General features: G+C 47.7%; 1 protein-coding gene across 2 annotated transcripts in view; it reads right to left on the bottom strand.

The window, feature by feature from the left end:
* Nucleotides 1–17,349, bottom strand: part of B4galt5 (beta-1,4-galactosyltransferase 5) — a 48,767-nt gene extending 31,418 nt beyond the window's left edge. Inside the window, exon 1 of one of the 2 annotated variants that reach the window (XM_028769757.1) lies at nucleotides 17,235–17,349. In XM_028769757.1, the coding sequence (XP_028625590.1) occupies nucleotides 17,235–17,349 (115 nt within the window). Of the gene's footprint in view, nucleotides 1–1,900; nucleotides 1,997–17,234 lie in introns of those variants that run through there. The other variant, XM_028769758.1, reaches the window with a different exon arrangement.
* Nucleotides 17,350–22,596: the final 5,247 nt, after the last annotated feature.

Below are 22,596 nucleotides of genomic sequence, written 5' to 3'. Positions count from 1 at the left end.
ACAGTTACTTGGATACGTGCACATATAATAAAGTAAGTGGCTATCCTTGGCTACACAGTGAGATTGAGGCCAGTATGAGATAGATGAGACCCTGTCACAAACATACATACATACATGCACAGATGCATACATGCATACAATCCAGAATTCTAACTCAAATTAGAAGTAGATTTACTTTAATAGGAGACTATATAGGGGAAAAGGATGATTTATCAAAGTAGAAGACAAAAGTAGAAGAAAAAAATCCACAGAAAATATACAGGCTGAAGTTTGGCAAAAACCAGAGACTTGACCTTGGCAAACCTGCTTTTCCTCCCCTCTTGATACACACAGAGTCGAGCCTGCTCCTTGGTCATCAGTACAGTGTATCAGAGAAATGACCTGTGACTCGGTCTGTGAGAACAGAGATCCTCACTTAGCCCCCCTTTATGTCCTCAAAGCTAATTTAACCATGACAAGGTTCACATACCCTCCCCTCCACCTGCAAGACTGCGGCCTTCACAGAATGAACTGCTAACACTGAAACCAATACTCAGCAAGGCTTTAAGAATCTTTAGTTTCCTCTAAATGGCTGAAGTGGAATCCTTGGGTGGAGCCCATGGCACACACTGTTTCTGCTGTGACGTTATTTAACATAAATCAGCAGAATGGGCCTGTGGACTCTTATGTAATAGACAACAGGAAGGTTGGAAAAGATCCAAACAGCATGCTGTCCCAGGAGGAGTTCCTTGATGTGGGTAATGTATTAAGCTGCTCACTCTTGGTACAACCCACAGATGGGAGAGTGAGTCATTCCCATGAAAACAATCTCACAGAGAGGAGATATTACCATGCTATCACATGCACAGAGAAGCTCCCGCTGACCTCTAAGGTTCATAGAGATGGGGTCCTGGTCTCCTCCTGTGGGATGGAGAGCCGGACAGGGTGGCTAACAGCCAAGAGAGGAAAATAACCTTCAATGCTCGGGGAAGCACAATCATACATGGGACAAAAGCTTAATTACAATTACAGATCTGGAGGATTACACAGATATACTGTGATAACTACATGTGTGACAATGGCAGACAGTAGTTAATGGACTGTCTCAAAATATAGACGGTCTTCACTGTTTCCACCACAAATTAGTATATAACGGAGGCAACAGATGGGCCAATTATATGCGATCCACACATTGCATACACAAACTTTTAAGTAAAAGAAAAAAATTAATTTGCATACCAAAAAAGGCAAAAAGAGCATCAAAATATCAGTGTGTGTTATCTCAGAGTTCACGCTTTGTTTTGTTCCCAAAATCTCACAGCAGATTATTGACCTTTTTTTTAATTATCTTAGGTTAAATTTACTTTTACTTGTTATACACATGGGGGGGAGCACCTTTGAGCCATTATGCTAGCTCTGAAAATATTGGTTTTTTATTCCAAAGTAACTAATGGCTACAGAGGGGGAGGGGAGCTGCAGTCACTAGTTGCCCTGCAACAGCCCCTGTGTGGATGACTTTAGCACCCTCCTCTTCAGGTACATCCATGTCCTTCCTACTCAGTTTACCTCTCTACAACCAGGCTCTCCCAGCAACAAACGCCCAAGCACTGCAACTGCCTGAAGAGCTGTGGCCAGCCTGTTTAAAGCGTGCCCTACAGTTTCACTTTCTGTCTTCAGTGTTCTCACCCGCCAAGCTTTCCCTCTTCACTGAAGACTGGATTCTAGATAGCAGGTGTGTCCAGTGTGCTGTTTCTATCCATACGAAAGCCCTCTGCCTTACCCACACCATCTGATATCACCACCATCATCCCGCTGACACTGATGATAGACTGCCAAGTTCCTGAAGGGGGACAAAGACACAAAAGCAATCAATCTTTGCCCTAGAAAATACCTCCCAACCACATGATGGCTGGCTGGTTACCTGGTCACAAGGCAGTGACTGAGTGGAGCTGGAGACACTATCTGGCCCTCCAGCCATCAGGACTCATCAGAGCCAGCCAGAAGTGGGCTGTACAACTCATTTCAGCCGTTTCCAGACAAGTTAGGAAGTTCTGCTCTTCTCACTTCAAAGCTCCTTTTGCTACACAGGAAATGGGCTTGGACGGACAGCGCAGGGGTATCTGGGCTCCGCCTAATGCACTGAGGGCTTACTAGAGGGCACAACACGTCAGGGCCAGCGCTCTACACACTGCAGCATCTGCCTTTGTTTTTCCAGAGTTTAGACTTCTTTCTAATCAAAAGGCTCAAGACCAGTGACTAAAGCAATGCACTGGGTTAGCATCCGGTTCAGTCTCATCAACAGAGACCGCAGAATAGATGGTGGAGGACCGGACGGGGACAACCTATGAGATTCTGTGGCAGCACTACCCCATGCCAGTCAGAGGGGGAAATCCTGGTGGGAAATTCTTGGTACCATCTGGGCACTAGGCTGCTAAGTCTGAGGCACCTGCAACCCCCTGGGTGACAGGATGCAAACACTCTTGGAGGGCCTCACAGCAAGCAGGCATTAGGAAGGTAAACTGACAAGCAACAGAAAGGCCACAAGGCAACTTAGGGATAAACAAGACAGCTTCTCATACCACTTAAGACTCTTTGAAAGTCGTGGGCTAAATGGTTTCTTTGTTACCTCGAGGTAACTAAAAGTGAACAGTCCACAGGAAGCAATCAAAACATCCAGGTCACCGAGAGACACAGGAAAGATACAACAACCTCAATCACGTTCTGTCCCGTGGCTCATCCCTTAACACAGACAGGAGGCAGGGCAGAGGAGCATGTGAACTCAAGAACTGGAGATGTCCTGGGGAATTACAGAGGCCGGGTGACCAAAACAGAATTCTCATTTCAAGCAAGACAAGTTTTATGATGGCACACACCTGTCATCCTAGCTGCTGGGAGTTGGAGGCAGATAAATTGTTACACTTCCACATGACACTAACCCCAGAGTGCCACACCATTCAGTGGAATCTGAAATTCTCCTTAACTTTTTCAATAGTAGGAATGAAATTAAGTAGATTTGACACCAAAGGGTCACACATTTTACACAGCAGTAAGGACAACATGCTTTCTTTACGGTTTCCATGTCTCTTATCAGAAACAACCTTATATCCAGATACCGTGTTTATAATTACAAAAGAGAAACAGCTATCCCAGAAAAGGAAGACTACAGCAAAGAGGCTGTTTTGGAGGGCAGAGGCTAGAGGATCTGGAGGTCAGGCCTTGGCTTCTGGAGAGGGGGAGGGGAGGACAGAGACTGTAGTAGTCTATAGAAACCCAGTCCTGCCACACTTAACATCCCTCACCTCTCAGCCTTGTCAAGTACCTGTGTTCATAGAAAGCAGAAATTAACAGGGCGGCTGAGATGATTATGAATAAATTAGTGTCATTTCCTTTACCACTCTTAAGAGTTGACTTAATGGTTTAAAAATTGTTGCATCAGAACAAGAACGGCAACATGTTAAAACCTAATCAAACATGATTCACTCCAGAATGTTCCATGTCTGATAACAGCTTACATCAACAATCTGCTGGCAATCACCACAATCCAATGAAAAGTCTGTTTTCCAACATAAAAGTCACACCTGAGCCGTCAGCTCTGACAGTGCCACCTGCTTTACTGTTTTAATTAACACCAATAAGTTAATAGAGCTAAGAACACTAAAATTAGACCTGTGTTTAACTGGCAGCCACCGGGCAAGGATCTTGAACAGAAACCACAGGGCGGGAGCCAGGGCAGCAGGTGCTTTGGCAGGCCTTTTCCCTTGCAAGTACAGATATGGCCCTACCTTAGGGTACTGTAAATTAAGCACTGAAGAACTTAGCAACAGCTTCTCAGAGAAATGGTCAAGGGCGTGCCAGCACACAGGTGCTGTACTCAAAACGGTGCCTCCCTTCAGGTTTGCCACAGCCTGGGAGACATGGCCCCTGCAGAAGCTCTAAACTGCAAAGGTTTAGGTGAAGGACGGAAGTGGTGGGAATTTCACTGAGCTCAAGAGCTTCAGGCCCTGCACGCACCGTTCACTCTAGATTCTAATCCATCGGCAGGAAGCTTTGCACTCACCCACCTCTCTTCCCTTTGTGTATGGTAGCTAGGGTACAGGGATAGGAAGGGGACACTTGTCTGAACTCATGTGGTCAGACTTCAAGCATCCACACACAATAGATATCTCAATCCTCCCTGTGGGTGTACCCAGTGTCTGTCATCCTCTTTCATAGACATGTACCTGAGTGGACAGGACACATAAAGGAATGAAGCCAGGCACTCAACGTTTCAAAAGTCCAAGTTACAGACGAGCAGACCCCAGGTTTGCGTTCTGCTTTCTGCTGGGGCAGAGGGGGGCTCTTCTGACCGGTCCACTTTGTTTCATGATAAGGTCTCTAGTCACATCCTAGACTATGCTTCTGACTTCATTGAAGCTTTGAAGTTTCCTATAATAAAGTAATTACTAAGGAAACAAATTAGCTTGACCCCAAAGTCGCTCTTAACCTCGAGTTAATCTTCCCTAGTGTCAAGTAAAATTCAAACAAATCCCAACACTCTAAGTCCTACAAATCTTAACATTCCTAATACTTTAAACCAGAGTGAAAGAAGCCAGGCTCACTAACAACAGCAAAACAACGGCTTCCTCCTGCTTCTCACAGGCTCACACTGGTACCAGGCCGGAACCTTGTGGTGAGGGATCCAGCAGCCCCTGCAGATACCACCATGCTGGCCCTGGCCTTGCTGCAATGACATGGAGCTCTTCCTACCTTCTGCTCACTAAGACAGAGCACGGGGCACTAGATTCACGGAGGGCAGGCTTCCCACATGAGCGTGCAACCTCATAACAGGCTTGGTTCTTCATTCTCCTTCAAAAAAGCACAACAGGAAACTCCAGATCCTAAGCAGAAATTGTCTCCTGAAGCAAACTTTGAGCTAGGCATGGTGAGGTACATCTATAATTACATCACTCTAGATTCTGAGGCAGGAGGATTGCCATGAGTTCCAGGCCAGCTTAAACCTTAGCTAAAAACAAACTCAGAAGGAAAACAGGCAGCATGTCTGAGTCCCAAAAATAAAGCTTGAAAACACTGAAACATGGGAAGCGTTGACCAAAGAACTCTTCTAGTTAGAAATAGAAATGATGCCCACCGCAGCTTGTAGTCTAAATCAGGGCAGACTGATTCCTTATGTTTATCGATTATTTTACCTTAAAGACTGGAGCTTAAAGATCAAACGAAGCGCTACTGCTTCACCTGAGATATGCAGTATCACCGTTTCCACACACTGTACATGCGCTGTGCTTTACTGTGATTTGAAAGAATGGTTAAGACCCATCTTGAATCCTAAATTGGGAGGGGGACACCTCCCACTCATCAATAGCCCACAGAACTGTCTCCCATATAACCAGCAAGCACCTGACTTCAGTGAGCATGATGACTCTGAAACTCTGCTATGATTCATACCTCTGATCATAATCAGCATTTTAATAAATCCATAATGTTGTTTGAATCTTGAGTTCCTTGCCTTGAAGGTTACTAATAGAGAAAGCACTGGTGTACTCTAGCAAGAGAGAACACTCAGGATCTCAGACACACCCACCTTCACTCCCCTGTCACTTGCCAGCAAGTCTTTCTAGAACACGGGGTGGTACCCGAGCCAGGGTTACAACAGTGACCCACAGCATCAAGACCCATGAACTTGATACTGAATGAGAGGCCTGGGGCCAGCACAAAGCTGGCATAGAGAAACCAACCCTGAGTGGTTTGTGCTGGAAACATGCTGCAGGGACAGGAAACAGGTTCACAATGGAAGACAAATGCTTTCTGAGCACCTACTAAGTGTCACACTGATTGATGTGGTCTTACTATGTAGCTCCAGACAGGCCTTGAACTTTCAATCCCTTGTCTCTGCTTCCCAAGTACTGAGATTGCAGAGGTGTGCTGCTGTGACCTCTGTATTTACACACTTCAGGAGCTGGAAGTGGCTCAGTGGATAAAGCTGTGCGTTGTTTCTCCAGAGGACCTGAGTTCAGTTCCCATCACAACAGCTGGTAACTCCAGCTCCAGGGGATCTGACTTCCTCTTCAGCCTCTACACACACAATCAGTCGTACATACACATACAAATAAATAAAAAGAAATCAATTTTGGTGCTAGAGAGGTGACTCAGGGTTAAAGGACTTACTGTTTGGAAACAGTTGAATCTGTATTTTCCAAATCTCACTGTATTTGTTTAACCCAGAAGCTGTACTGTCTCTCACATTAAATTGTAGTAGGAAATGTTAAAATGTTGAGTATTTCAGTCCTACTGAGGGAAATAATCAGCAAACAGGAAACATGGACAATCTGGCTTGGCCCAGGATGTTTCCAACACTTAAAATACTGGATGGAACACTTTTTTTTTTCCCCAAGAACACTAGATGAAGGCCAGGCAGTGTTGGCACACACCTTTAATCTCAGCACTCGTGAGGCAGAGGCAGGCAGGTCTCTGTGAGTTTGAGGACGGCCAGGGCTACACAGAGAAACCCTGTCTCAAAAATCAAAAAACCCAAACTAACCAACCCACCCACCCATCAGCAACCTCAGCCTCTGGGCACAAGGCACAAGTGTGAGCGCTGACAAAGCAATGAGAACAGGCTGGGGGCCACTTGCTTTTGGAGGCCACTTGCTTTTGGGGGACCATTCACTTTGGGGGGCCATTTGCTTTTGGGGGCCCTTGCTTAGTTGCTTTTTGAAACAGGGTCTTACTCTGTAGCCCAGTGTCTTTACTCTGGCCTTGAACTAGAAGCGATTCTGCCACAGCCCTGAGTGTTGAGATCAGCAGGCATAAGCCACCGTGCACAGGTAGTAGGGCTCTAGATTTAAATCCTAGCGCTGAAAATAAAGCTAAATTATCTTTTGTGCCTCCAAACATTCTATTAGGAAAATGACAATGACAAGTCACAGAGAAACAGGAAATATATAAAGGTCTTGTGTCTGATAAGGGTTTAACAATACTCACAGTGTTACAGTGGCCAACCAGCACAGAAGATGCTGAGTGCTGGCCAGGAAACGTAAGCAGAAACCAGAGCGAGACACCACTTTACTCCTACCACATGCCTCTTCTTTTGGAGACAGGTTTCTTGTAGCCCAGGCTGGTTCTGGACCAACTATGTGCCCTTGACCTTGAACTTCTGATGCTTTTTCCTAATATCCCACCATACCTAGCAATTCTTTATTTAAAAAAAAAAAAAAAAAAAAAAAAAAGCTGGGCTTGGTGGTAAACAGTTTTAACCCTAGCTCAAGAGAGGGAGAAACAGGTAGGTCTTTGTGAGCTCCAGGCCACCTTAGTGTAGAAAGATTTCCAGGTCAGCCAGATCATGCCTCAAAAAGGGATAGGGTTGGGGTGTCGTCAACTGGTAAAGTACCTGTCCACCATGCATAAAGTCCTGGGTTCAATCCCCAGCACCACATACAAACAGGCATGGCATTCAAGCCTACCATTCAGCACTTAGGAGGAAAGGACACCATTAAGTCCCTTGTGATTTTCCTGGCTGACCAAGAACTCACTAAGACCAAACTGGCTTCACACTCAGAGCTCGGCCTGCCTCTTGCTTAGGGAGCACTTGAATTACAGACATGCATACTACTTGGGTACTTAACAGTATGTTTCTTCTTCATTAACCAGGTAGGCAGACCCAGTGTTCATGTCCAGTCTAGACTCAGGGAAATTACAAAGCAGAAAACATCCCTATGTTTTAAATTAAATGTTTTTACATACAATTCATAGAGGGCAGAGGTGGTGGCTCCTGCCAGCACTCAAGAGGTATAGGCAGGAGGATCAGGAGTTCAATGCCAGCCTCCACTACCCAAACTTAGAGGCCAGCCTTGAGTCAAAAAGAAGCAAAGATAAGCAGCACACAGTGAATCGTGCAGTCATCCTGTCACTGTGTCCCGTGCTCAAGAGTGTAGTGCTGGCTTCCCACTGGGGCCCTGGATTTGATGGGCAGCAGGGGCTGGGGAGAGGTGACCTGTCATTTGTAGTCTCTCTGGTTGGACTTCCTCAGACAGAAACGTTTAGTGAATCAAGCACGAAAAGGTGTAGAACTTCTCTAAGGAAAAATATAAAACCAAAATCCTGATGGGGGAACTGAAGAGATGGGGGAGGGGGGAGGGGGACGGATGGGGTGGGGAGGGATGGATGGGGTGGAGAGGGACGGATCGGGGGAGAGGGACGGATGGGGTGGAGAGGGACGGATGGGGTGGAGAGGGACGGATGGGGTGGAGAGGGATGGATGGGGTGGAAAGGGATGGATGGGGTGGAGAGGGATGTTTCTGTGGCTAAGAGCACTTCCTGCTCTAGGAAAGGACTGGAGCAGGGCTCCTAGCACCACACCAGGTGACACACATGATTGTATCTCCAGCTCCAAAGGAGCTGACCTCCCTGGACACTCTCTCACATACAACATGCATACATACATACATACATACATACAAACATACATACATACACACATACATGTAAATAAATTTCTAAAAAAAAGTTTCCATCCAAATACTTTATTTCAAGGGCCGTGGATATAATAGAATAGTGGAACACCAGTGTGCAAAATCAGATTCGTTCAGAATAAGAAAAGTTAGACTTTTTAAATTTTATTCTATTTTAGAGACATGGTTTCTGTGTAGCCCTGGCTGTTCTAGAACTCACTCTGTAGACCAGGCTGGCCTCAAACACAACAGATCCACCTGCCTCTGCCTCCTGAGTGCTGGGATTAAAGACATGCCCACCACTGCCTGGCTTAGACTTCCTTAAACCAACAATTCTATCATTTTCCTGAATGATAACAAAGGTTTAGCTAACACAATTATGACAACAGTGTGGTATGTAAGAAGACACTATTTTCTGACTATCACAAATGGTCCACTGATCCAAAATCTAAACTGAGCAAGAATACTTTAGGCTTCGTGCTTAAAAAAGACATAAAAGCAGAATTCCTCAGCTTAGTGTGGCTATTTTCCTGAGATGGAGTCTGTCTCTTGGTGGGCTTACCTCAGGAAGCTAGGGTACAGCTTCCAAGTTTGTTGTTTCACGTCTGTCCAAGAATAAGAAACCAGGATGTCAGGTGAGCAGAAGGGTGGCAGTTTTATTAAGGAAATGTGAGGGAAAATCCCCAAGAGTGAGAAGGGTTCCAAGGGAGGGATACTGACCAGCTGCCCTGCCCAATGGGCTTTATTATAGGTTTTATGGTGGGGATTACTAGGAGACAGGTCATCTGCATATCAGATGCCCAAACAGTAAAGAGTCCACAGTTTCAGGGGTCACCTGTGTTTTTTGAGTAGTTCATCACTGTCCTTATGGCCTAAGAGAAGCTAGTTCCCATATAAAGCTGGAGAACAGTGGTTCACATCTATAATCCCTGCAGAGACAGGAGGATCTTGAATTCAAGGTCAGCCTGATCAGCACATGAAGAGCACATCTGAAAAACAGACAAAAGGGACAGGGAACTCTGCTTGTCTATCAAGCAAAAGCGCTGGGCCAGACGTGGTGGCACATGCCTGCTAAGGAGAGCATGAGGGTTGGGAGGTCCTGGTCAAACTCCCACACAACAAGCTTGAGGACAGCTTGAGTTACATGAAACTGTCTCCAAAGTAATTTTTTTTTAAAAGATGTATTTAGTTCCTGCATGTGAGCACACTGTTGCTGTCTTCAGACACACCAGAAGAGGGCATCAGATCTTACTAGAGATGGTTGTGAGCCACCATGTGGTTGCTGGGGATTGAACTCAGGACCTCTGGAAGAGCAGACGGTGCTCTTAACCACTGAGCCACCTCTCCAGCCCTGATCCAAAGTAATTTTTTAAAGCATAAGTTCTAGGCTCAGACCTTTAGTTTTAAGCACACAGAAGAGAGACTCTTTGGGTTCAAGGGCAGTCTGATCCACATGTTTGTTTCTCAAAAAAAAACAACAACAACAACAAAAAAAAAAAACCAGCAGAGCCCTTATAATCAGAAGTTTTATGAGATGAAAATACATTTTCTCTTTTCTCATCTTTCCAAGTTTCCACTTATTAGACACAGAACTAAGTGATAGGTTTAAAAGCCTATAAATTAGAATGTTCAGAACACCTGGAGGGTGAAAAGAACTAGTCCTCTGTACCGCTATTTATTACAATGCATTTGACTTTTATTAAAGTAACAGAGTTGTTCCAAGCAGTAACATACAGAGACTAATTTACAGCCCAGTTCTCTGCTTGCTCCTTTAACCACTCCACACCCACAGCCAGGGGCCAAAGCCACCTGTCCAGCTCATCTCCATAATTAGGCCACTCCCTACCTCAAAGAGCATTCCTAATTGACACAGGTAACTAAGGTTCCTGGAACAATGTCCAGGCTCCTTCCACAGGCAGTGTCTGTGTCACCAGAGGAGGAACAATACCCCAGGGCAACCAATTGCTTACTCAAGCTAACAAAGGGAAAGGGGGGAAAGAGGGGAACTTGAGAAGGGACAGCTCTCTGAATAATTTAAGGTGCCCCCATGCTTGGGGAAACTAAATTCGTGGGAGGATCCCATGTGACCTCTCCTCACACAAAGGCGCTGTATAAAAAGCCCCTGAGTCAAAAGGCAATGGATGTTCTTTGCTTCCACTATGCACAGACTGGAAGCCCAGGGCCAAGGGCCTGTTTGTTGCTGAGACCTTGGATGAGGGGCCGGAAAAAGCAAGACTCCTCTGCATATTAAAATGTTAAGGATGACCCACACAGAGCAGAGGATGAGACTGAGACAGATCCCATCTGGGGGCCGTCCAAAGCATCCTGCAGTGCTTTCCTCCCTGACAGGACTGAATTCTGATTCTGTCACAGTGTTTTCTAAGACAGACTTTGGTGTAGACAAGTCTTAGATGCAGAACCAATGTCCTCAAGCAACAGCACTGTGTCTGTGATGCATGGACTCACATGTGCTCAAGCTTGTAGCAGTTTTACAAAACTGCAGCAGAGCAGCAAGACTTTTAAGAAATAGGTGTTCTCGGGCTCTCTCTCCAGCACCACTCGAAAGGGCAAAGGGCATGCAACCTCAGATCAGAAAGTGACTCTGTTCTGTGGTCTAGTTTCTTCAGCCTGCAGGTGAGAAGACCCAGCAGTTTGGTACCGAAGTGTGGATGGTAGCCAATCCCAACAAAGTCTAGAGCAGCGGCAAACATAAGGGGCTTTGGACCCAGCTTTCTGCCCAGCCTTCATCAGCCACATTCCAATCGAATTCTGAGAGCACACAGAGCGGCAGTCTCCTCTATGAGACAGGCAGGGGAGGGAGAGCAAAGTAGTCACCAAGTCAGGGCCGCTGGCTGGAACGGAGGTGGAGCTGCCACCTCGACCAGACTCAGTCTGCCATAGTGGGGCCTGCACAGGTCCCATACTGGTCTTCTACTGCCCTTACCCACAAGTCCCTTACTCCCTCCTGCTCCACGTCCTAGTGTTCTAGCACTAAAACCCCACTCATGACCAGTGAATGACAGTATTACTCAGCTTTCAACCAGACTGTCTGCTCACCCCAAGATCTTAAAATTCTCTTCCCCTATCAGAATAGAAGCACAAACTTTCCCTTAGGAGGGACCACAGGGGTAGAAATACTCTGCCCTCCTCACTTCCAGGTTATCCCACAGCTGAAAGATGCCACCAAACCACCTGTTGACTAAGTGAATGAAGCCTCTCCCCTCCCTACGCTGGGTCTGCTGGTGACACGCTGACTTAGCCCTTCAGGACACACTGTCTTCCCTTTCTATGTGTCTCCCCCAACTAACCTTACCATCATCCCTATGCCATGTGTCTCCTTGAGCTGTCACAGTTCTTAACTCTGGGCAAATGAACAGCTCAGTATGGCTGATACGCCATCTTTGAAATGAAAAAGCTGTAGTCAGAACTAATGGCATCTGGGAACATGACAGACACTCGAATGCCAATCTGTTGAACCATTTTCTTAATTCCCTTTGTCTCAGTGATCTACGAAAAACTAAGTAAAGTCAAAGGTGGGTCTGACTCTGGGAATGACTCTGACTTCCCTGATAGCTCTCGATGGGACGACTGGAGGCCTCCGCTCTGCTCACACCCACCCTGCTGGCTTCTGATTAGCCCTTATCTACCCAGCTTCATTCACCTCTACTCCTGATTTCCCCGACAGACCACAGCGGCTCTCCACTTGAATGGTTGTGTGTCCCTCCCTCCCCTTTACGGTCACAAAAAGCCCAAGCAAGGGGACCAGGTGAGTCAGTAGTGTCTTAGTGAGTTGGTGGTGTCTTGACCATTGTAGCTTTGGGTTGTCACTCTCTCAAAAAACTCTAGAAGGCATGGCAGAAGAGCCTCTCCTTCCTGGCCGTCATGATCTCAGCTCTGTTGACCTGACCAGTCTGGGAGGAGGAGCAGATCCACTTGTTCTCATTGTCAAAGACTAGATCAACTCCAAACCTAAGACCTTTCCTTGATAGCAAGAAGACAGAAAACATACCCAGAACCCTGACAGCAACAGTACTGTTCTTTCTGCAAGTTAGCCTGCCCTCTATATGGATTTCTCCAAGGAAGGGAAAAAGGGCATTATTCAAAGACATGTCTAAAACTTGAGAGGTGAAGGAAGAATGATCAGAATTCTGTTCAGTTCATCCTTGACCACATGGATGGAGGGTTTGAGGCTAGCCTGGGCTATATGAGACCATGTCTCAACAGAACAACATCTGTGAACCTAAGATGGAAAAGGAACACTGAGGGGGGAAAGAAAGTTTCTTAGCAGAAAGTGTTTAATTTCCTAAAGCAATTAGATTCCCCAATCTGTATTTCCTCCAGAAAATTCATAAATTAAGGGTATGGAGACATTCAGAAGGCATTTTTAAAGCAGAAATAACAAAAGGCTTTTCCTGCCATAACAGATGTAAGGGAGTCTAAACACGTCCAGTGTTTATTGGAAAAACATCTATTTAATTATGTAACACATGCACTTTCTCTATAATCTTCAGTCCAGTACATCTTTAGAATGTCAACAAACCACCAGCATTCCATATACTCAATCACTCATTCGCTTGACTGAGATATAACTGTCTTTTAACATACAGGTCTCTCCCATAGACGCAGGGGCATTGGCAGAACAATTTAAAGTTCAAAGCCTGTCTAGGCTACAGAGTGAGTAAAATCCTGTCTTGATTTCCCTATTGTTTTTAAAGATTTGTTGATTCTATGTATATGAGTGGTCTGTCTGCATGTATACCTGCATGCCAGAAGAGGGCATCGGATCCCACTACAGATGCTTGTGAGTTACCATGTGGTTGCTGGGAACTGAACTCAGGACTCAGAACCTCTGGAAGAGGATCAGGGCTCTTACCTGCTGGGCCATCTCTCCAGCCCGATCCCCCCCCTTTACGTTACATTATTTACTTATCTGTTGTGCCCGGGAGACTGTAAACGTCAGAGCTTCTTCCACCATGACAGATCAAACTCAGGTCATGAGCTTTACTCACTGAGCCACCTCAACAGGCTCTCAATTCACATACGCACGCACACACACACACTCTCATGCACACATATACACACATGTGTACTCAAACACACATGCACTCACACATCCTTAAACATACTCATGCACATGTGTACTCAAACACACATGTACTCACACACACACACACACAAATGAGGGAAACCAAATGACTTCCACACAGTTAATGGGTCAAATCAGGAGGGATCTGAACAACTGGTTCTTTCTTGTCTTTCAAACACTCGCCACAAATCAGCCCTTCCTTGGGACTAAGTGCACCAAACCAGGAAAACCATTTCCCACTTCCTTTCCTCAGCAGTCAAAAAAGCAGAAAAAAAACCAGCCGAAATGGCAAAGCAGAACTCTAAGTAGTAAGCTTTCAGTAGAGAGAGAGCTCACTCTTAGTCTTAAGGGCAGGCAGCACCACTCTCAGAGATCCTGCTGTGAGATCAGCAGAGGTCAGCAGCACCTCTTGCCAAATGAAGGACCATAAAATTATTAAGATATTTCCCACCAGCACTTGAAGCCTGCATCTATTACCAGTTCAGGTCCATTCTCCTTTAAGAGACCTGGTCAGGCTGGAAGCATGCAGAGGTCTGAAATTCCTCTAGTCAGAGGGTCATAAATAAGATCAAAGTTTTCTCCTGAAAAGAGGCCATGTCAAAACCGCTGGTGAGTGATAAGAAACAAACAATCCTCAGGCTGTGGAGAAGGGCTTCAAGGAAAAGGTAGTTCAGAATAACTTTCTCCCCTTCCTCTTCTTTTTCAACTCCCAGCCCCGCCCCCAATAGGAACTGCAGCCAGGGCTTCACACATGCTAGATGAGAACTCTAATGCTGAAATATAGCTGTGAGCTTTTTAAAAAATTTATGAGCTGCGGGGCGGTGGTAGTACATGCCTTTAATCCCAGCACTTGGGAGGCAGAGGCAGGCGGACTTCTGAGTTCGAGAGTTCGAGGCTAGCCTGGTCTACAGAGTGAGTTCCAGGACAGCCAGGGCTACAAAGAGAAACCCTGTCTCAAAAAAAAAACAAACAAAAAAAAATTTATGAGCTGATGTATTTCTGTGTGTATGCATGTGCCATACATGTGAAGGTGCCAAACAAGACCAGAAGAGGACTTGAGACCCCCTAGTGCAGTGGTTCTCAACCTTCTCAATGCCTTTTAATACAGTTCCTCACGCTGTGGTGACCCCCAACCACGAAATTATTTTTTATTGCTACTACTTCTGGGACAGCCTGTCCTACATAGAGACCCTGTCTCAAAAAAATAAGTAAAATTAAAAATGTCAACGTGTATGGGTGTTTTACCTATATGTTTGTCTGTGCACCGTGCAAGTGCATACCTAGTGCAGAGGCCAGAAAAGAGAGCGCTGGGTCTCTTGGAATCAAAGTTACAGGTGGGTGTAAGCTGCCATGTATCTGCTGGGAATTGAACTTGGGTCCTCTGGAACAACCAGTGCTCTTCACTGATAAGCCATCTCTCCAACCTTCTAATCTTCTTTTTTTTTTTTAAGTTTTTGAGACAGGGTTTATGTAGCCTTAGCTGTCCTGGAACTCACTATGTAGACCTAGTTGACCTCAAACTCACTGAGCCCCTCTTTCTTCTGCCTCCCAAGTGCTGAGATTAGAGGAGTGTACCATAACTCACAGTTTAAGCTCACTTTTATAACCATCTCAAGTAAGGCTTCTATAGCCTAAGGAACATAAACCCTTACATTCTCTAGACTACCTCAACCTTTGGGAAAGATTTACCACAGCACAGTGGGAAGCCAGACATTTGAGAAATTTAGTTGGTTAATAAGAAAGGCATGGAAGAGGCTGGTGAGTTGGCTCAGCAAAGAATACCACTTGCTGCTCTTGGGGAGGAACCAGGTTCCGTTCCTACCACCAACAGGGTGGCTCTTAACTATGTGCACCTCCAGTTTCAGAGGAGCCAATGTCCTCTGTGTTGCATGCACGTGGCACACAGACACACACATGCGCAACAGACATACATGCACGCACAACATCCATACACAGAAAATACACACTAAAGGCAACATAAATTAAGATGTCTCCTCTTTACCACTCCCCTCCACCCCCTTTTCTTGTTTGCAGTGCTAGGAATCAAACCCAGAACCTTGCACAATGCTAGGAACCACTCTAACACCCAGCCACATCCCAGTGCTGCTGGTCCTGTTCTTTGCCAACAGACTTTGAATGGCAATGGATCCGTTCTCTCAAACACTTCTAAAGTCATTAATGAAATCCCAAGAGAGTTGAGTCTTGCAGTGACACAGGGTTTGGGATTCTAAGTGTGGTGGTGGCAGGCACAGAAGCTCCACTGGCCTACAATCTACCACTGAGAAATCTGAAGTAAATTTCATTTCTGTTGGAGAGTCTAGTTTCTAGTCTTTCTCATCAAAAAAAAAAAAAAGGTTGATCACCATAGAGATACAGGAGAGACACAGACCCAGACCAGAAACACCTGTCACTTTCACAAAAGGACAAAAAATAGAGGGTCTGGCTGGGAGATGCCTGAAGGTTTAAACCCATCACTTCAAGCCCATTTTATGAGAATCTAATATCCGATTCACTAATGAGCTCTCTCCTCAATTAATTCCAGTAATGAGTTATCTATTCTTGTTCAGCCAGAATTCCTGCCCTTCTACTTAGCAAGCCTAACGAGCCTCAATAATTATCCATCCCTAGTGGGATGCCACTCACCAAGTCAGTTAGGACAACCTCAAGTTAGCGTTTCCATTTTCCCGGGTCAGGCTGACAGCATGAAACACCAACTTTAAACCATCGAGTGAAACCAGCTTTAAAAAAAATAATCAGGGGAGAACGAACTTCCTCCCCTCTCTGGAAATTTCTCTGCCGGTTCAGAGTTGCCAGGTCAACAGGGAACAGCAGCATTTATTATACGATCTCAAAGGCACTTCCCCTCAGCGGCACCCATCCCAATTATCCAGATCGGCCCCACCCCCAACAGCATCTTCTCATTTTTCACCATGGGCTGAAGTTTTCTCTAGCACTCCAAGACCACACTAAGGCTGGCAAGTCGCATTCCTTAAACCTCTTCCCTCTGTTCCCCAAACTACCTGTAACTGCAGATATTTACTCATTATATTTTATTTATTTCTTAGACTTTGGGCGTTTGCTATAGCGATGAAAGCTTTAAGGGCATTTATGGCCCTCCGTCCTTTAAAGGCTGGGATTCGTGCCCCCATTTCACAGAGGAGAGAAGCTGAGGGCCCAAGGTCATACAGGACATCTGACCTCAGTGTCCTCTACCTTTAACCCTCACGCTGCCTCAGCCTTCTCATCGGCGGCCAGTCTGTTCCGGGAAGGGCTCCTTTTCTCTCCAGGCGGTCTCCCCCCTCTCAAGGGCGGGCTTTGGCGAACTGCTCCCCATTCCGTTTCTTCTCCGAGCGCCCCCTCCCTTCCACCTGGCACCGCTTCTCTAAGGCCCCTGTCACAGCACCTCCTCCAGGGCCAATTCAAACTTCCCATCCGTCCCCAGAGCAGGTCGGGTCCGCTATGAGGAGCCGCGGGCGAGCGGCGTGCTCCGGGGAGGAGGGGGGAGGGGAGAGGGGCGCGCAGCCCGCAGCCCCGCCGGGTCTGGGCAGCCAACGCGCGGCCGCGGGGGGCGCGGGCGGCTGCGTCAGGGAGGAGGCCGCGCGTGCGGGCGGGCTGCGGGGTGGCGCGGCAGGAAACGGCGAGTCACGGAGCGCGGGGCCGGCTGGGGCGGCGGCGCGGGCCGCGGCGGGAAGGGGCGTGGGGTGGCCGCGGGGTCGCCTTCCTACCTATGCCGGGCGCCACATAGACGAAGTAGAGCAGCGAGGACGACAGCGAGAAGAAGAAGAGCGCGGCGAGCAGCGAGCGGCGCGGCAGCCGCAGCAGCCCCCGGCGGGCGCGCATGCTGAGCCGGCGGCCGCTCGAGGGCCGACCCGGGCCCCGCTCCCGCCGCTCCGGTCCGCCGCCTGGGCCTCGGCCGCCGCCTTCCGGGCTTCGCGCGCCGCCGCCTCGCCGCTTTCAGCCGCCGGCCGCCGCGGGCCGGGCCACATGAGGCGGGAGGGGTCCGGCGACCAGAGGAGCGCAGCGGCGGGGGCGAGGCGGTGGGGGCGGGGCCTGTCGAGAGGGCGGGGTGAGAGGCGGGGTCTGATGCTGAGGGCCGGGCGAGGGCAAGGGCCGCAGTCTGAGGAGCAGATGGGGGTACCAGACCTGAGGCAGGCCTGATGGGGACCGAATAAGGGCGGGGCCTAGGGTGGGGGCGGGACGAGGGCGGGGCCTGATGTTAATGGTGCCGCCGCGAGCCTGAGGAGCACACCGGCGGGGACCGGGCCTGAGGTCTGCTGAGGAGGGGGATACGGGCAGGGCCGCAGGCGTAACAAGCATTTTTGCCGGAGACTGGGCCTGAGGCCTGACGGGGAGGAGAGGAGGGCGTGGCCTGAGGCAAAGGAGCGGGAATGGGCAGGGCCTACAGTCCGGGGGAACTCATCTATGGGGCGGGGCCTGGACACGGAGGCGGGGCGGGGCGGGGTTCACGCGCGTGCACTCTAGCCGCAAGATCCTCGAGCGGCCGCCGCCCATGCTGGCAGGAAGCGTCTCGCTAGTACGAGTTGGTTCCCGTGCGAGTGGTCCACGTGGGGGTCGAGGGGTGGTGGACCGTGTCTGAATTGCCAGGTAGCCCACCGCTGCAGGAGAGCAAGGATGCAGAGGCTGGGGCACTTGTGTTCGCCCTTCTTCATCCATTCATTCCAGACACCATTTATGATAAAGTGGCAGTTATGGGTCCTGGGGCAGGGAATGCTCCACGGAACAAAGATTCCTCTGGGAACCAGCATTCGTTTGGATAAGAAAAAAATCAATAAGAGCAGATGATGATAAGAGATATGGAAATAATTAGACATGAAAATGTTTTGGATGCATTCTCCTCTAGCCGGGAGTGGGGGGGGGGTGGCGCGGGGGAAGCCTCCCTTCCTGGGTGACATGAACACAAAAGAGAGAGAAAGTGCAAGCTGGAGAAAGAGCAACCCCACTAAGGAGAACAACAAATGCAAAAGCCTGAAGGAAGAAGGGGCTTGATCAGCCTTCAATGAATCCAAAGCCAGCATGAATAAAAGCCCAGGAAAGGAAGAAAGACCCAAACAAGGTCACATCCTACAGGACAGAACAATGGTGGCAACTGTCAATGTGAAGACACCAAAGAGACAGGGCTTCTTAGCCAATAACAGCCTCTCTTGAGTCCTGAGGTAGTGGCTCCCCTCCCCCCACCCCCACTTTTGGCCCTATTGCACAGATGAGAAAACAGAAGTTTCTGGAAAGAGAAGTCCTCTAAGTTGTGAAGTAAGGGCTCATATCGAAAGTGGCCTGCCACCCAGGCTTGACCACTAACCCCATTTCACATTCTGCGCTGTCATGAGTGCTTCCGAGCCCCAACTTGCCCATCATCTTGAAAGCCAAGCTTTGGTTTATGTGTTCCTTTTGGTTTCCCAAATCAGAGCTCCACAAGGATTTTGTTTCATATTCTGCTGTGTCTGTGCACAGAGCTCAGTGCCCAGTTTCCAAAAGAGCAGCAGAGGGATGCAGAACATCTGCTAACTCCAGAGGAAACAGAGATGGCTAGTTCCTAAAGTACCAGAGCAGGCTCCACAGGAAAGTAAGTAAGCTCGGGGCAGGATTCCTCAGATGGAAGGCATCCTAGGAAGTTCAAGAGGGAACCAGTCATGGTGACACATTCGGCTGACCTCCACACTTGCATGCCAATGCCTACAAGATAAGTAAAATAAATATTATAAAAAATTTTAAAATAAAAAGAGCATAGAGCCGGGCGGTGGTGGCGCACCCCTTTAATCCCAGCACTTGGGAGGCAGAGGCAGGCGGATTTCTGAGTTTGAGGCCAGCCTGGTCTACAGAGTGAGTTCCAGGACAGCCAGGGCTATACAGAGAAACCCTGTCTCAAAAAACCAAAAAAAAAAAAAAAAAAAAGAGCATAGAAAGCATAGAAAGTCGAGGTGGGTTCAGAAAGGGATGAGCTGGGTCTTTTCAGGATGAAGCATCTGGTCCTGGTAAGGAAAGGGGCGTGGTCAGAGGCTCAGCGGGAACCTAAGGACATCTAGTCCTGTTTCTTCCTTTCTTCCTCTTTCATCCTGACCAGTTGCTTCTTGCCCCTGACCAGTTGCTTCTTGCTGTGTCCTTGCCCTGTCCTCTGACCTCTACTCAGTAAAGCAGAGACCTCTGTAAACACGAGACTTATGAAACGGTCTCTGTAAAGCAGAGGCTCCCTATTCTTCCTCTCTGAGGTTCCACAGTGAGGACTGAGGACAGAGTCTCTGTAAATCCAGCCTGTAATAGATACTGAAGCAATTTGAATCATGTTTGTTCTTAACATAGCGAATCCACAGTCAGCCTGGGCTAAGGAAGACCCTGTCCCAAAGAAAAATCACAAGTAACAAGGTGCCCTGCTCTTTCTCCAAAGTCCCCTGAATGTTCCGCATGCCTGCCCCGAGGGGGTCATTACACAATGCATAAACCTGTAGGAGTGAGATAGCATCTTCGGGCAGGACTGTCTCAATTCCACCTCCCGCAGGCAGAAAAAAAAACCAACGCCTTTGTAAAGGTCACCCAGGTCCAGGAGCCGCTGAGCTCTTTCTCCAGCCTAAAACCCAAGTACTCGGAATGTAGTTGACTGGGTGGTTCCTGTGGTCAATTCACTCTCTTTAAACAGAAACGAAACTCAGAGTGAAAAGGAGAGGTAGCACCTGAGGCAGCGGCTTTGAGAGCTGGTAAATCCTCAGGGTTTACCAGCCTGTATTGCCATCACTTCAGAAACTGAGGCCAGTCCAGGGGCTGCTGTTTATGTTGGTATAGCCTGGCCTATCCTAACTGATAAGGATTTTGCTACATCGAAACCTGCTTCCTGAAACCTTTTCAAAAAAAAAGAGTCACTTAATTTTAATTATGTGTATGTTGCAGGGGCAGGGGACTGTGTGAACACAAGTGCAGGTGTCCACCAAAGCCAGAAGAGGAAGTCAGATCCCTCTGGAACTGGAGTGACAGGCAGTCCAAAGGCAAGGAGATTGCCACAAGTTCCAGACCATCCTGGGCTACATAGAATAAGACCCTGTTTCAAAAATCAACAAGCTTAGAAAAGTTAACACATGGGCTTCAGTACAGGCCTGAGTATCTGTGTTTGAACCTCAAAAACCCACATAAAAACTGGATGCACAGCCCAAGTGTCTGTAATGTGGGTGCTACTGTGGGAAGGTGGGAGGCAAAGTCAGAAGAGACCCCAGAAACTTATAGGCCAGCTAGCTTAGTGTGCTCAGCACACACACATACACACACACAGAGGCACATATGTATACACACACACAGGAACACATGTGCATGAACATGCATATACCCACAAACATATACGGATGCATACACATGCTCACATATACAAATACAAAAAAAAAAAACCCTCTTATTTTGTTTAGGGTGTAGGAGGAGCACTTTTGAAATGGTCTCCTATAGACCAGGCTAGACTGAAACTCCGTTAGAGGGTAACCTTGAACTTCTGATCCTTGGGCCAGAGGCATGGCTCAGCCTCAGTAAGGTCTTCTCACCAAACTCAGGTCCCACTTGGTAGATGGAGAGAACTGACTCCTGCCAGTTGTCCTCACATCATAGCTTGTGCACACACAAAATAAAAATGAATGGAACTTTTCGAATCTTAATTTTTTTATGTATTTGATGTGTATGGATGTTTTGCCTGCATGTATGTCTGTGCATCACATGTGTGCAGTGTCCATGGAGATCAGGAGACAGTGTCAAATCCCTGAGAACTAAAGTTACAGGTGACTGTGAGCCACCCACTGTGTGGGTGCCGAGAACCTGACCTGGATCCTCTGGAAGGGAAGTTCTTAACTGCTGAGCTGTCTTCCCAGGCTCAAAGGCAGAGCTGTTTCTGGGAAGTGTCACACACCCCTTCCTGAGCTGTCACTGACTGATGAAGCAGAGCGTGGTGACCAGCCAGACCTCGCCAGAAGCTCAGGCCAGAAGGCCCTGTCGATGTCGCAGGAAGCACATGGCTGAAAACTAGAAAGGGTGTCTCTAAAGAGAAACACTGTTGCTCTGGTAGAAGGAACAGGGGTAACAGCAGATGCCTGGGGTCCAGGCCTTCACCTCTTTAACATTCCTTTTATGGCGCTGGAAACACTGCAGTCTCCTTCCTCTCATCTGCTTAAGACCCAGTTCAAATATTTCTCCACAAGGCAGAGTCTCAGAATTAGGGTGCTAGATTCTATTTATTTTATAGCACTTCATTATTCCTCTCTCTCTCTCTCTCTCTCTCTCTCTCTCTCTCTCTCTCTCTCTCTCTTTGTGTGTGTGTGTGTGTGTGTGTGTGTGTTTCTCTATGTAGATCCTGGGGATCAAAGTCATCAGGCTTGGCAGCAAGTGCCTTTATCCCCTGGGCCCAGGAGTTCCTAAATAGATGTTCCTGAGTACCACCCACTTCTCCACTAGAAGAGACTCAAAAGCTTCCCATGGTATTCCAGCTACCCCGCAACAGGGATGTGAATGAAATCCTTTTGTTATTCTGGGTTTATGCTACAGGGTCTCACTCTGTAGCTCCCACATTCTTGGAACTCACTATGTAGCTCTGGTTGGCCGTGAACTCAGCAGTCCTCCTGCCTCAGCATCTGAATACACACTGTCATCCAAGCGAGGTCCTGCCAGTGAGAGGCTCTTCAGAGTGTTCTGTGTGTCAGTTGACTAGCCCGTCCTGTTAGCAGGAGAGGCACCAGACAGGCTGTCTTCTCTCTTGTCCCCAGTTTGGAGGGTGTTGTGTGACAAGGCCTCAGCCATGGGTAGTTTGGCCATGACCCCCTGCCTATTGTCCCAGTGGTTCTGGATCCCACTATTAAATCCCTTTTTGGCTAATGTTAGTGAAGTGGCTTTCACCAACAGAATGAAGCCCTGATCAAATTCTTCTACGAAAGGCTGAAATGGAGCCTACTGGTAGAGCCTTTGCCTGGCAAGGCACTTCAAACACTTAAGAAGCTAACAGAAACTCCTAGAGAGGGTAATTACAGGCACCTCAGAGTACCATACAGATAGGGTTTACTCTCTGAGGTTATAGAGTCTAAGCCTAGAAATAGACACTCAGAGTAGGTGGTA

Source organism: Grammomys surdaster, unplaced genomic scaffold (genome assembly GCF_004785775.1).
Source record: "Grammomys surdaster isolate TR1022 unplaced genomic scaffold, NIH_TR_1.0 193, whole genome shotgun sequence".
Classification (NCBI taxonomy): domain Eukaryota; kingdom Metazoa; phylum Chordata; class Mammalia; order Rodentia; family Muridae; genus Grammomys; species Grammomys surdaster.
The sequence above is the reverse complement of the archived record's forward strand: the minus strand, read 5'-3'. Positions and strand labels throughout refer to the sequence as shown.